The sequence below is a fragment of the Trichomycterus rosablanca genome, chromosome 20, assembly GCF_030014385.1.
Source record: "Trichomycterus rosablanca isolate fTriRos1 chromosome 20, fTriRos1.hap1, whole genome shotgun sequence".
In the NCBI taxonomy this organism is placed as follows: domain Eukaryota; kingdom Metazoa; phylum Chordata; class Actinopteri; order Siluriformes; family Trichomycteridae; genus Trichomycterus; species Trichomycterus rosablanca.
This window is the reverse complement of record NC_086007.1, coordinates 26,082,377-26,098,012: the sequence shown is the minus strand read 5'-3', so window position 1 is coordinate 26,098,012 and position 15,636 is coordinate 26,082,377. Positions and strand designations below refer to the sequence as shown.

Sequence of the window (15,636 nt, the reverse complement as noted above, 5' to 3'; positions counted from 1 at the left end):
TCAAGCAATTATGATGTGTCATTTCTAAATAAAGGCCTTAATTTAAAAATGACACATCAGGATTGCTTGATATTAACTGAGTGACATCTACAGATGATGTACTATCATTATGAAGTGGAATTGTTCTGTGGAAACTAGAGAATTCCTTTTAATAACAGTCTAGAGTTAAAATAATAGAAATGTGGCAATACAAAGGCCTTTATTTAGAAATGACACATCAGAATTGCTGTCAGGTTATTGCCAACTCTTTTTTTTCAAAGCTCGAAATTGTATCCCTAATACAGTTTGCAGGAAGAAATGAGTTTATTTATTTTTTCATTTTTAACTGATACATGTATATATTTTTTTAATTGATAAATGTATATATTTTTAACTGATACATTCATATATTTTAACTGATATATTTATATATTTTCACTGATATATCTATATATTTTTAACTGTTTTCTGTGATCGTTATTATTTTACGACATTGCAAGCAGTGTTTACGGCACAGCCTTCCTCCTCCTGTGCTATAGTCATGGCGGCGTACGCGGCTGGTTTTGAAAGTGTGAGCAGTATAGAGGAGAAGAGAGAATTAAAGCGCAAAACCCGAGAGGAAGTCATCCAGAAGGTAAAATAGACTTTAAACTAAGTTTAATATATGTTAATGTTTTATAGTAATCCAGGTTTGTGTCTTTAATGCAGAGTTTTAGCTTTAAACACAGCACCGACTGATGCGACGTGCTAATGTTTACATTTGTGTTCCATATAATGTTGATGTCTTTACTCTTGTTTCCACCAGTTTATGTACTTTCTGTTTTATTTTTAAATAAACCAGTATATGTATATAACATTTTTGTATGTACATCTGTGTGTATGTGTATAATAACACGAGTATGTACACACCAAATGGGCAAAAGTATTGGGACACTTTAACATGAGCTTGTTGGATGTTCCACATAACTTTGGAGTGTGTCTGTGTGAATCTGTGCCCATTCAGTCGTGAGGTCAAGCACTAATGCTGTTAGAGAAGGCTTGCAATCCCATAGGGCAGAGTAGCTCAGTGGTTAAGGTGATCAAAAGGTTGCCAGTTCAAGCCCCATCACCACCAAGCTGCCACTGTTGGGCCCCTAAACAAGAATCTTAACCCACAATTGCTCAAATTCTAATTGGATAAAAGCATCTGCTGGACCCATTGCGACCTTGATCAGATTATTATTACATGAGGATTAATAATATTTAACAATGCTTTTCCTGTCACTCTGTAGGCTAAGAGGCAGTATGAGAACGAGGAGCGGAGAGAAGAGGAGAGGAAGGCTCGAGGTGAAGACACCTGGATGCTTCCGGATATTGAGCAACGACTTCAGCAAATAAACAAGGTGTGTGTTTTTATTACTCAGTTACACTTAAGAAGGAACCTTGCTCCAGATAGTTTGTGAGCCACTAAATTAAGAATTGTGTAGTACGTTGGGATTTTTGTGTTTCTTTGTGCAGGAGCATTCTGTGAAAGACAGGAAGAAAAAGAAGAAGGAGAAATCCAAAAAGAAGAAAAAGGAAAAAAAGAATAAAGGAAAGAAGGAGAAATCAAAGTTTCAGGATGATGCTGCATCTGACACCTCAGAGGTCAGGCAGGAGTTTATATCACAATGCTGCGTTCACAAGCAAATTTGAGCATTTCTTTGTTTATGAGTGCCACACAACATTTTTATATCAACCAGTGATGAGTTAGGGCTCACAAAACAACAAAGAAACAATAAAAATAAAATTCTTGAATAATTACTAATAAAAGTAGTTTGTCTGTGTCCACAGAAGTATTCGATTTGTGTTATTTGAAGTGCTGGACATGAATTTCACTATTTGATTCTAAACCAATGATGTACTGTATGTCCAGCAATCCAGAAAATTGCACAAAAAAAAAAAAATATTTCTCCTTGGTAATTGTGTACAGGACTCTGATGAGTGGGTTGAGGCTACAAACCCAACAGAGGGCGTGGACAAAGCTTGGAAAGCTGTGGAGCAGAGTGACTCCACTACTGTGTCAAGCAACACCAGCCAAGTAAGTAGTGTGTGTAAGTGTGTGTACAGCAGATACATTACACTGTTTGATCAGAAATCAGAAATGATCAGAAATGTCTTTTGTTTGTGCCAACTTGGCTCCCACTTAAACCTGATTTTCATCCCAGTGATGTTCACATACTCACAACTCTCAGTCTTATTTCCGTAACTGTGTTCTTTCTGTTTACTTCTAGGACTTGTGTGAAAATTTAATAAGATTTATACAGAAATATAAGGTTCACAAACTTTCAAGCATTACTGTGCACTCCTGCGTTGTATGAAATATGTTTAGGTGTATATTTATGGCTGTCTGAAGCATTTGGGATAGTAGTTGTTGTCTGTATAGTGATTAAGGGGTGTTGTTTTTTTACACGCCTTTAATAATGGTGCTTACTTTGGGACCTGTCCGCATAAGACCGATGGAGACTTTTGTTATGTGTTTATACAGCTTATACAGGATGTGCAATTTGGAATGCTTTCTTAATAAATTGATTTATTGTGTTCTGTGGCCTCTATAGTAAATAAATTGTGTGATTTGGGACGCGTCCACATTGGACTGAGCGCTTTAGTACACAACACTACAATAAACAACTTGAAAAAACCTAAAAGGTAGTAGGAAATGAGCAGCAGAGCTCGGTATCATGTCCTGGTTTGACCTTTTACTTTTCTGCAGAGAGACGAGTGGATGACCTTCGACTTCCTGGCCATGAAGACGACGTCAGTTGCCGAGCGACGAGCACAGAAGGATGCTGAGAAAGAGGCAGAGCGAGAGAAAGCACAGAGTCTCGAACAGGTAACAAAATTAATATATGAGTGTGTTTTATTGAAGATGTTAAATATTTGCAATGGCACACCAGCACACCATTCTTGCCTAAATTAGACTCTTAGTATTTATTAGACAAATGATTAGTGATGATCTTTAAGCCTTGTCCTTCATTTATTAGGCTGGCCTTCACAAACTTGAGCTGAATCCTTATTGGAAGGATGGAGGGACTGGACTGCCACCAGAAAGCAGTGCCACTGCTGAAGTTACTAAGGGTAACACACACACACACACACACACACACTCACACTGTATATTTAGATGAATATGAAACATCTTATGACCAGGTACAATAACAATTTTCTCTCTGTGTCTGTCGCTCTCTGTTCTTCCCTCAGCGAGTTTAGTGGATGATGGTGGGAGAAGTTGGCTAATGAAGTCATATCAGAGGATGAAAGAGCAGGCAGAGAGAGAGAGGCGCAGTCTGGATGATGTGGTGGCCGAGAGATATGGGGTACAGCACACACACGCACACACTCGGCGAGTAAATTCATGATTGTTTAAATGTATGTTTATTGTTTACTTACTTTGAGCTCAATTAGATTGGTAGCTCATGTATCAATACTGACCTGGTTAGCTTTGTATATATATATATATAGATAGACAGACGGTCTAGTAGATATCTTCAGCATTCTATCAATAATGTATAAAAAGTCTGTTTTAGTGATAATATTAATAATAATGTGTGTGTGTGTCTGTTAAACTTAACTGTGCGAGTTCTTGTAGTTTAATATTTATGTATGAATTCTATTTGGTACCACTAATGCACCATATTCCATAATTTGCATTGGTACTGAGGTTTTAATTAAAACAACTTTTTTTGTATTATGAACTGTGGATCTGTCCTAAATAACAAGCATCCTTATTAAATAGTGTAAATTATTGTTTTACATTAGTCTGTGTGTGTGTGTGTGTTTGCAGTCTATGGAGCAATTCCAGAAGCGACTTCAGGAAGCAGAGGACTCTGCTTTCCAGCAGGGAAGAGAAGAGAGAGAACAGTGGAGGACAGAAAAGGGGGACGAGCGGAGAGAGAGATGGAGGCGAGAGCCCGACAGAGAAAGAGAGAGGCGGGAGAAGGACAGAGAAAGAGACACAGACAGAAGGGAGACAGGTCGAGAGAGGGACCGAGAAAGAGAACGACAGACAGACATGGGTAGAGGTCGAGGGATAGAAAGGGACAGTGACAGACACAGAGAGAGGTGGGACAAGGACAGAGAAAGAGACCGAGAGAGAAGGGAGACAGGCCGAGAAAGAGAGAGAAGGAGGGACACGGAAAGAGACATAGACCTCGGAAGGGACAGGGACAGGGACCGGGGGCGTTTTCTTAAACCTTCTGACTCTGATGACTCAGTAGCTCTGGGAACAGGCTTTAGAAGGCCCGGATTGGCCTCCTCATCATCCAGTCATAGCTCAATCCAGTTCCTAAAGCCCCAAGATGACAACGACTATGCTGTAGCATGGTGGAAGAAGAAAGAAGAGAAGAAGGAGGATGGGGGAATAAGGGAGGAACCGGGGACGAAACAGAAGGACAGTGAAAGTTCTACTGCACCAGTGGAGAAGAGCAGGTCAGCACATGCATTTACTCACAGACTAGCCATTAGGACGTGCACTTGTCAATGCGCTCTCCGTGCAGATCCCAGGCCTGGATGAAATAAGGAGGGTTGAGTGCTCGGGTGGTGCAGTGGTCGCGAGCCACCAACCTGGCCGGGCATCCATACGAACACAATTAGCCGTGTTCGAGGGAGGGAAGGTGGAACATGGGTTTCTCTCTAACTGCACTGCTTGTGTGGGAACCCAAAACTGGCAGGTGATTAGAAGCGGCTCCAGATTGGGCACGTCAGAGGGGGCGTGTGGTGATCTGGCTCTCGTTGATCAGGGGTTTTGCAGTCGGCAGCGGATTCACAATAGGAATCGGAAATGACTAGATTTGAAGAGATAAAGGGGTAAAATCTGAAAAAGGGGTAAAAATAAGAAAAAAATCAAGTATGCATTTACATTTTCGGTATTTAACAGACACTTTTATCCAAAGTGACAGTTGTGACAGTATACAGTCTAAGCAATTGAGGTTTTAAGGGCCTTGCACAGGGGCCCAACAGTGGTAACCTGGCTGTGGTGAGGCTTGAATCGGCAACCTTCTGATTACTAGTCAGTACCTTACCCACTATGCTACAACTGCCCTACATAATGGCATTTTTGGCATTTAGCAGACGCTTTAATCCAAAGTGACATACAGTACTGTGACAGCATACGATCTAAGCCCCCCCCCAAAGAAAATATACACACACATACATAGTATGTACATAGTTATTGTATGGTGCTGTTTAAGTGGTAGAAATGTGTTGTGTTTGTCTTCTGGTGTTTGGTATGAGATGCTCTTCACACACATCTACAGTGTGACTGTAAATTTGCCACTTATTGTATCTATTGGTCACTTTAGTACCTCTGTATTAACTAAACCTGATTGGTCGATTCCATGTGTACAGTTCAGAGAGTAGCGATGAAGAGGAGGAGGAGGAGGAAGTAAGGCTCCTGACTGATGAGGAGATGAACAAACTGGGAGCCAAACTGGTGAAGGCTGAGCTCATGGGAAATAAGGTATTGTCATCAAAAAGCACAGCTGAGTCATGACCACTGAGACACGGCAACAAAGCTACACTGACCCAGTCATGTGCCCACTTCTGTTTATTTATTTTTTATTACTTGCTCATCACCCGGCTGTCCACAGGATTCGTTCAGAAGTACACACTGTATTTTAATATATGTGTATGAATTCTGTGTGGTACCGCTGATGCATCATATTACAACTGTTGTTTAAGAACTATTAAAATACTGTTTTAATTATCTATTTATAACAGCTTGTGGTTTGGGACAAAGCCAAAGTGATGTCTGTAGCAATCTGTGCAGTATTATAAACTGTGGCTCCGTCCTAAATCACAAGCTTCTTTATTAAATAATGGGAATGATCATTTTTCATTAGGATGCAGGTTAGTGCAGCACTCATTTGCATATTTTGTGTGTGTAAACAGACGGTTGTACGAACTGTAGATGCTAATTTACTTTGACACTCAACATCCTTTTACAGTCTGTTTTAATTACAGAGGCATAACATACTGTGTGTGTGTGTGTGTGTGTGTGTGTGTGTGTGTGTGTAGGCTCTGATGGATTCTCTAAAGGCTCAACTGGATGCTGCACGCAAGGCGAGAGAGAATCGGGCCCATAAACCCAAACAGGTGTCGGCGCCAGATGAGGCGGTGCAGGAAGTCGTCTTATTCAGAACGGACCAATCTGGACGGTCATGGCCGGTCAGTGACCCCAGTCAGCACGTGGAGCCACGAGGAGGGAGAATGAAGAAGAAGCCTGTAAGATGAACTTCTGTTTTTCTAACCAGGAATAAATATGGCTTGTTTAAGTCATAAACTAAGCTTGTGTGTGTGTGTGTGTGTGTGTGCGCAGATCGAGACCCATGTTGCGGGTGAGCGTGTGCGTTACTTCGCTGATGATGACGGCATGAATCTGAAGGAGATGGTCCGTAGGGAGAAGATGAGCACAGCACAGGATCAGAACGCTCTCTACTCACGGATGGCGGCGAAGGTAGGTTTAAGTGTCGCAATCTGGCAACCATAAATGCACTTTTTTTCGTATCAAACTTTCTCACAAATATAGCAGTTACAGGAATACTAGATATTTATTGGTGGGATACTATTTTATATCCAGTTTGGCAATCCAGAGTACGTTTTTATGCCTAGAGGCTGATATTAATAGCCTGAATCTGGCAACCCAAACCTGCAGCTTTAATCTGTTGACCGGTTGAATCGTCAAACAAGCTTGTGCTCAGGTGTCCATATACTTTTAGGCAACCTGGGCACTTTTTCAATTCTAGATTAACCCACCGTCACTTTTGGTTTAATCTGGCAACCCGAGTCTTAATACTGACATTTACCTGCAATGTAAATCTGGCAACCCAGCATGCTTCTCATGATTAATCAAACTGGCAATGTAGACAGACCCAGAAATCAGGCAACCTGACAGCATTTTTCTACTCTGACTTGGCAACCCTGTCCTTGTAGACACACACACACACACACACACACACACGTGCACACACAGACTAAATGTAACAGATGGTGAACATTTCTTTTTCACCCCTTCATCACACCCCTTTCGAGAGGAGAGCGTGTATGTGTGTGTGTGTGTGTGTGTGTCGTGGAGGGTGAAAACAGTATTAATAAATGTACAAAGACGTCACCGTTGCCATGGCGATAAGAAATGAAAGTGCCAAACATTGCACGTTTTGGCTTTGTGGCTCTGTCTGCATCTGTGGAGTAAAAACTGTGTGTGTGTGCGCGTGTGCGCGTGTAAGTGTGTGCTGCGTTTCCATGGTGAAATAAAAAAATGTGTACGCATTTTTCACCGTGCGAATGATTAATGCCGACTCAGCAACTGCAGCTTCGTGGGTTTGTATATGTATGTGTGTGTGTGTGTGTGTGTGTGTGTGTGTGTGTGTGTGTGTCTGTCTGTCTGTCTGTGTTCTTTATGGTGTAGGGACTGTTACACACACACACACACACACACACACACACACACACACACACACACACACATACACACACACACATACATGCAATGTCTCAGTCTGTCCATCAAGCATACCAGAGATGAAAATGCACATCTTCCATTGAGCATGTTGCCATGGAGATTATGTTCTCTCTCCTCTCTCTCTCTCTCTCTCTCTCTCTCTCTCTCTCTCTCTCTCTCTCTCTCACACACACACTCACACACACACACACACACACACAAAGTTTATGTACACTTATAGATTGACATGTATATCACTGTAGTTTTGGCAGTCATGGATGATTGAACTGCTCTTTTTCCTGACTGATTGTTTACATCTTTACACACACAACATAAATACATACGTCTGTATTACAAGTTCTGTAATGCAATTATACTGCTTGTGATTGTGCGATAGATGATGGGCAAGCAGGACGGCGATAACTACACCCTGGACGACATGTTCGTATCGAGCGCGGCTCAGAAAGAAAGGGCGGGGCTCGAGGAGGAGCGAGGGCGTCAGCGAGCCATGAAAGAGGGGCGGAGCCTCGCCGCAACCTTGGAGAAATGTCGCTTCTGCTTCAGCAGCTCGGAATTACCCAAACACCTTGTGGTGGCAATCGGGGCAAAGGTACAGACTAATTACTCCAAACTAATTTAATCAGGATGGGAGGAGGGGGCAAGGTAAGAAGTTGCAACTTGTAGGTCATGGCAGTCTCAGAATTTCAGTGATTACCGTTTTTAGTGACTAAACAATTGGACCATTGACCGTTGACCATCCAGATAAATCTCTCAGTGTGAGGTTACACTTTAAGATTTCTTCTCAACCTTGAAAAGTGACCACTCTTCCTCTGAACAGTTCTCCAGACGGTTTCTAAACTATACAGGCATTATTGTCCTTTTATATAGAAACGTTGGCAGGCCTAACAGCTGAAGTCAAACTCGTCCTAGTTATATGGCTCCAAAGAAGACAACAGCAGCAGCTAATCTTAATTACTGATGAGGAATAATGAATAAATTAATAATCTATAACATATTTATAAAACAACGTAAGATGCTGATAACCTTCCCCATTTTAACCCCTTGTGTGCCTGCCTGCAGGTTTACCTCTGTCTCCCTAACAGTGTGTCTCTGACTGAGGGTCACTGTCTCATCGCTCCGCTTCAGCACCACTGCTGCTCCACCGGCCTGGATGAGGACGTCTGGAACGAAGTGCAGGTTTGTATATACACGAACACATAGTGGATGGACCAAATAATGGAAACACTTTGTTTATGCAAGACCGGTGATCATAATATTCATTGCCTTATTTATTAGCTTCTTTGTGGATATATAATTACTGACTGTCAACCCCTCTTCTTCATCCATTATTTGAAAGGGACCCAGATAGGGACCCCCACTGACCCTGACGAGATGCTTTTTGGGTGCTGGATGATTCTAGGCACTGTAATGATGTTAACACGGTAATGACACATTAGTGTGTGTTGTTCTTAAATGGGCTGTACCTAATACACGGCCCCTCAGACACTTACATAGTAGCCGACCACTTCTTTTCATCTGCAGGAGGCGTATTCACATAGGGATCGGCATCTAGTACAAAGAAGCATGCACTGATCTGATCTAAAAGGCTGCAGTTCCTTTAGTCCTGTCTCTAGTCTGTGGCCACCCAACAGCAGAGCTGAGGTTAAGAGAACTCAAGAGCTCTTGTTAGAATGAATTTCCATCCCTTCAGTACCGTTCCAAAGACCTTCTAAGCTGTTCTAGTGGCTCATGAGGGCTCATCTTACTTATAAACACTGTCAGGTTCTTTTCCTTTCATTTGTCACCTGATGATCTTCTGTAACGTCTCCTGTCTCTCTCTGTCTCTCAGATATTCCGCAGGTCGCTGGTTCGGATGTTTGAGTCTCTGGGTCTCGACTGCGTGTTTATGGAAACGTATATGAACCCTAGGAAGCGGATGCACATGCTGTACGAATGTGTTCCGCTGCCACGGGAACTCGGCGACATGGCACCTATTTACTTTAAGGTAACACCCGTGAATAAACCGGTAGTGGGAAGCAAGAGGCTCCCAGTGGTGCTGTCGGCCAGTTGGGCATCTATATTCAGATGATTGGCTGTCTTAGGGCCAGTTTGATTGTTTCTTAATGTTAGTCAAAGCAATAACAACAAACTGTGTCTTTAAATTCATTTAAACTCTGAATATTTATGTTACTTATATGTTTATAAGTGTTTAATTGTTTAAATTTCATTTATCTGTTTATTAAAATACTAAAATACTGTGGATATCTAGTGCACTAACGTGGCTACTGACATTTACCCTCCTTAAGCAGAATGGAAAAGGAATGAACGACTTGTAAAAACAATAAAACAAGAAAAGTTCAGTGTTTTTAAACATTGTTAGCGAAGACAACGTGATTAATGTGTTCGGGTTCGCCAGCCAAGCACTTTATTTATATTTGTCTCCTAGTGACGCCACTACTGACCCCGGTTTTACGAGAAGCAACAGGGGACAAAAGAAACCCTCAAGTTCTGCGTTTAGTCATTTTAGAGAGCGTCAGTTTGTGACGTCTGTATCACATTATAATGAAGTTCAATTTAACTTTAAATTATCATTATCACTAGTTTGTGGACCAGTGCAGGTTTTTCCTAAAAGCCTGTGTGTGTGTGTGTGTGTGTGTGTGTGTGTGTGTGTGTTTAGAAAGCTATCATGGAATGTGATGAGGAGTGGGCGATGAATAAGAAGCTGGTGGATCTTTCATCCAAGAACATCAGACAAGCTGTGAGACCCTCACTTATTCACTGTTTAGTAATTCATCCACATTTCTCTCTCTCTCTCTCTCTCTCTCTCTCTCTACAGCAGTACATCATGTCTCTCACCCTCTGTTTTTCCAGGTTCCTCGTGGATTGCCGTATTTCTCTGTCGATTTCGGACTCCAGGGAGGATTTGCTCACGTCATTGAGAGCCAGGACAAGTTCCCACACTTCTTTGGAAAAGTAAGTACAAACAGATACAAGGAAATGAAATGAAAAAAGAAAGTTTTAAATAAGAGGTACAGAGAGATTTGAAAAACGTAGAAGACAGAGAGAGCTTGTAGAGAAAGGAATACATAAAAGAAGGAAGCAAAGAAGCTTCCCGCAAATAAAGGAAGGAAGGAAAGAAAGGAAGCGAAGGAAGGGAGGAAGCGAAGGAAGGAAGCAAAGAAAGGAAGGAAGCAAATGAAGGGAGGAAGCGAAGGAAGGAAGGAAGCAAAAGAAGTAAGGAAGCGAAGGAAGGAAGCAAAGGAAGGGAGGAAGCAAATGAAGGGAGGAAGCGAAGGAAGGAAGCAAAGGAAGCAAAGGAAGGGAGGAAGGAAGCAAAGGATGGAAGCAAAGGAAGGTAGGAAGCGAAGGAAGGAAGCAAAGGAAGGGAGGAAGCGAAGGAAGGAAGCAAAGGAAGGGAGGAAGGAAGCAAAGGAAGGAAGCAAAGGAAGGGAGGAAGCGAAGGAAGGAAGCAAAGGAAGGGAGGAAGGAAGCAAAGGAAGGAAGCAAAGGAAGGGAGGAAGGAAGCAAAGGAAGGGAGGAAGGAAGCAAAGGAAGGAAGCAAAGGAAGGGAGGAAGGGAGGAAGGAAGCAAAGGAAGGGAGGAAGGAAGCAAAGGAAGGAAGCAAAGGAAGGGAGGAAGGGAGGAAGGAAGCAAAGGGTGAAAAGAGAAGGAAGAAATTTTGTGTGGAAAGAGGAGAGCATGATTAAAAAAAGACAAAAAAAAAAATAAAAAAAAATTTATTAAGAAAGAAAGCAATTAACAATAAAGCTCTAGAGAGAAAGTACAGTAATTGACACTAATTGAAAATGAGAAAGGAAGCTGTAAGGGGGAAGAAAAGCAGATTGGAAGGAATTAAAGTAAATGAGAATGTAAACTAAAATACTTAAATGCGACCAAATGAAGAAAATTGAGTGAAACTAAAAATACGAACAGGGAGGAGAGAGCTAAACAATACATACATACTGAATCTGGTCTCTCACAGGAAGTCCTGGGTGGGATGTTGGACTTGGAGCCGAGGCGATGGAGGAAACCCATTCGGGAGAACTTCGACGATCAGCGTAAAAAAGTCCTGCAGTTCTCCCAGTGGTGGAAACCGTACGACTGTACCAAGACTGATAACCAATGAGAGAGCTGCTTTATCATGGAGACAGGGTCACGTTCTGAGCTGGAATTCGGTTCTACAGCAAAGGACTGGGAACATCTGTGCTGTCTATAAACATGCTTTTAATGTTGACATTAAAACATGAAAGGTTTTTGTGTGTATGCGAGCGCTCTTTTCAAACACCAGGAGTTTACTTAAGTTCACTAAACATACTGTACAGATTAACTTTGTGGGTATACAATGACTGAGTGTAGCCCATCTGTTGCTCTGTAAATTTTGATCACCCCCCGTAACCCATTTATCAATTACACAGACTTCTACTGATCATATTGTTGGGTGGTGATCATTCTCAGCACTGCAATGACACTGAATTATAGTGACACAAAAATATAAATCCAACAGCGTCTTGTGATCAGAAAGTGTTTGCTGATAAAGGACTAGATTGCACTGATCTCCTTCGGCATTCCCCCACCCTATGGATGTGTCGATCACTGTCTGTACAGACGCCCGTCCTGCCGGTAGCACAGCTAAGATTCAGAGTCAGCTCTGGTGTGGTAGCGTGCCAACAAGCGCCACAGCTTCAGTAAATTTGATGCTTGTCATTGCATTGTGTCATTACCTTTGTACCTTTTTAACCCTTTAATGTCTTATTAAACTGTAGTATGAAAGCATCTATGTGGTCTCCTTTCATTAAAAACGTAGCGCTCTGGCCTGCTGCTGGGGTTCTTAAATACCACATTGTCAAACTCTTTCTTTATGGAAATTACGTTGCGTGTGTGTTATGCAGTCATGCTGAAACAGGAAAGGAACTTTCCCAAACTGTTGCTGCGAGGCTAACAGCATATTATTTATATCACCGATTTCCCCTGTAAATAAAACACCTAATCTGTTTAATTAAGAGTGGCGTCCACATACTTTTGCCCATATGGGTGTATTGCAACCTGTAGTCTATATGGATCTTAAATAATTAATTCTTTAGGTTCTGCCAGGTTAGTTTGGGAGTGATATTGTGCAGCAGTCCCCTCAAAAAAGCATGTCTGGTACAGGATGCTACCACCGTCGTATTTCACAGTGTTGATTGTGCACAAATACCACTGAGAATTCTTAGTCCTGTGAGTGATTTGCCCTCTTTTAAAAAATCGATGGTTAATCCTCGGACATCACTTTCAGTTTTGCGATAGCCGCTTTAAGTGTTGTGGGGACGGCCTGACCTAGGCAGCAATGTTGTAGTTTTATCTATTCTCCACATATTTATTATAGACTAAATTTATATATAAGTAGAATATTTCCCTTTGGGATGGTCTAGTAACTGTTTCCAGATACAAGTCTGTGATTCCTTCCCTGTCTTGTTTAAAATGCTCCATAGATTTTGTTTGGATTTGTTCTGTGGACAGCTGTTACTATACTGAACGACCTTCCAAAGAGTTATTTATCCTCGTACACCAGGGCATTCCTCCAGCCGTGTGTGTACAGTAGGACGAGAGGGCAGAGCGAAAGTGGGTCAGTGGAGAGATGAACCGCAGCGAGTCTGCCAGCCTGTGCACGCGAATCCCTAAATGTTCTATTAAACAGTCGACCTGCCCTATTTAACAAACTCTCCAACCCGTGTGTAAAAATAGCTAACACAGAAACGTAGCCACACACAGTTATGTTATATTAAAGAGGATGTGCCGTCACATGATGAGACTCGTTCACGCTGCCGTATTGGACAGGAAATGAAATACTTGATCTCAGTTACCCAACATGACAGTTCATTCCCTAATACAAGCTTTTATAATGAAGTGCTGTCACGTCTAATCCGACGACCATAGATTTTTCTCCAGACTATCGAGTCTTCTGTTTCGGTGGCTCGTTCATTGTTCCACTAACTGTACCAGTCCATCGTGTTGCTGTCCATCCTCATCCTCTTTTAGCTTGATAATCGTCTCTCCGATGAATTAGTTCCTCTCATAATGTGTCAAAAATTACAGAGCTTCAGTTCAGCTTTGTAAGGTGATCTCAAAAGATATTGGTCAGCTTTCACATCCATAAAGAACCACAGAGAGAAGATTTTTGACTGGACAGTTCTGATCTTTGTTTGGGGGACAAATTGTTGCTGATGATCTGAAGATTCACATGTGGTTTTATCTTTTCTTGAAATTAGTCAGTCTTTAGTAAGCAGGTCAGGTGTGGATTCATTTACGTACATTGGGCGGCACGGTGGCTAAGTGGGTAGCACTGTCGCCTCACAGCAAGAAGGTCCTGGGTTCGATCCTTAGGTGGGGCAGTCTGGTTCCTTTCTGTGTGGAGTTGGCATGTTCTCCCTGTGTCTGTGTGGGTTTTCTCTGGGAGCTCCGGTTTCCTCCCACAGTCCAAAGACGTGCAAGTGAGGTGAATTGGAGATGCAAAGTTGTTCATGACTGTTTGATATTAAACTTGTGAAATGATGAACCTTGCATAACGAGTCCTGCCAAAAGTGTGTAAAACATGATGTTAAATTTCTTATAAATAAATAAATCCATGCATATTAATCTTCTCAAATGAATTAGTCATTCTCATAATGTGTCAAAAAGGAGAGATTGAGTTTAAGGTGTTCTCAAAAGTCCGAAGTTCAAAATCATCGATTTTCTTCCTGTGCCGCTGTTTTACTGGCCAGATTTCCCATCCATAAAGAAACAGAGAGAAGATTTTTGACTGGACAATTCTAATCTTTGTTTGTGGGACAAATTTATGTGGTTTTATCTCTTCTCAAATTGGTAAGTCAGTCTTTAGTAAGCAGGTCAGGTGTGGACTCATGTACATTTTTGGCATTTAGCAGACTTACATTACAGTATGAGCAATTGAGGGTTAAGGGCCTTGCTCAAGAGCCCAACAGCAGCAATGTGGCATTGATGGGGCTTGAACCAGCGACCTTCTGATTATTAGCCCAGTACCTTAAACACTAGGCTATAGCTTGTCCTGTTTCCACCAGTCTTGAGTTCCTTCCTCTGAGACTTACACTCCAAAGTTGAGACTTAACACTCGGCGTTGACTAGAGTATTGATATTGATTTAAACCAGATGAACCTTCAATCAAAGGACCGACTTCACTGTGGTTGAAACACTAGCAGAACATGAGTGACAACATCCCCCTCTCTTTACTTGCACAACACTTAAAACACAATCAGAATCAAAACACTTCACATGGTTTTTGAAGGATCTGCCGCTTTGCATTATTAAAGTAGAGGCAACACCGCGATCTTAAGAGTTTTCCAATCTACCGGTTCAGTGAAAAAGTTGTGCAAGTGGATCTTCACGAACTGCTTCCTTTCAGTCCTGTCTTGTTTGACATCAGGTGCCGGATCCTAGGTGTAAATTGGAACAGCAAGACTTGATAACACCCTCCTGTCACTTTGACCACCCTCTACCAACCTATTTTACACAGTCTTACCGTGTTGGTACAGCGCTTCACATGTTCTGCACACACTTCATCACGTGTCTGGTATGGATGCACAACCAAGGGCAAGGAAATGAAAATGCTCCGTTTTTAGGTTCTCAACCAAAGTGGAACCAATTATGCACCATGGTCAGTGGTTGTAATGAAGCAGAGAAAGCCCCAAACCTTTACTGGACTTCAAAATTGAGAACCCCTGGTTTCAGTGTGGTTTGAAGCATTCAGTTCTCAAGGTTGAGTAAATGTACCTTACTGAGTTTACATAAAGTTTTTTTTTAATGTATTTAATGTTATTTGTGCTCCAAACAATCATGAATAATCAGAAGGACCTTTTTATAATAGAGAAGTGCTGCTGGGATCCCAAGTATCATAAGCATTATATTTTTATGAGTGTGTTCTGCTTCATCTGTGGCTGAACCGTACTGTGATGGATGTGCGTAGGACAGATTCAATGACTGCAGTGTAGTTTTGCTTCTACAGCTCCTGTGGTAGACCATGTTTCCTCTTTTGCCACCGAGAGTACATTCTCTACTGGGCTGCTTTGAGGATGGAGTTGATGATAGACCCCTACTTCAAGTCTTTGGAGATGGTGGTTCCCAAAAACCTTAAGTTGTTGAGGGTTGTCTCCTAAAATCCATCATCTCTACAGTCCAATAATACAGTCCTGTGGCCAGTAAAGCTGATTCTA

The 15,636-nt window shown here is 41.8% G+C and overlaps 1 protein-coding gene across 1 annotated transcript; it reads left to right on the top strand.

Annotated features, from left to right (window-relative positions):
* The first annotated feature begins 482 nt into the window (after positions 1–482).
* cwf19l2 (CWF19 like cell cycle control factor 2) lies at positions 483–11,688 on the top strand. The gene is made up of 17 exons (XM_063017141.1): positions 483–613; positions 1,251–1,361; positions 1,477–1,605; positions 1,931–2,038; positions 2,711–2,830; positions 2,982–3,075; positions 3,199–3,314; positions 3,782–4,425; positions 5,344–5,455; positions 6,013–6,219; positions 6,314–6,451; positions 7,833–8,045; positions 8,516–8,632; positions 9,285–9,440; positions 10,113–10,193; positions 10,307–10,408; positions 11,418–11,688. Exons 1-17 carry the CDS (start codon positions 521–523, stop codon positions 11,559–11,561), a joined length of 2,685 nt encoding a protein of 894 aa, XP_062873211.1. The 5' UTR covers positions 483–520; the 3' UTR covers positions 11,562–11,688.
* The last annotated feature ends 3,948 nt before the right edge of the window (positions 11,689–15,636 follow it).

What these genes read in the sequence shown, in the direction of transcription:
- cwf19l2 (XM_063017141.1), top strand. Translation starts at nt 521, where the DNA reads ATGGCGGCGTACGCGGCTGGTTTTGAAAGTGTGAGCAGTATAGAGGAG. An exon ending in ACTCACGGATGGCGGCGAAG is followed by an intron (nt 6,452 to 7,832) that starts GTAGGTTTAAGT and finishes ATTGTGCGATAG; the next exon opens with ATGATGGGCAAGCAGGACGG. An exon ending in TGGTGGCAATCGGGGCAAAG is followed by an intron (nt 8,046 to 8,515) that starts GTACAGACTAAT and finishes GCCTGCCTGCAG; the next exon opens with GTTTACCTCTGTCTCCCTAA.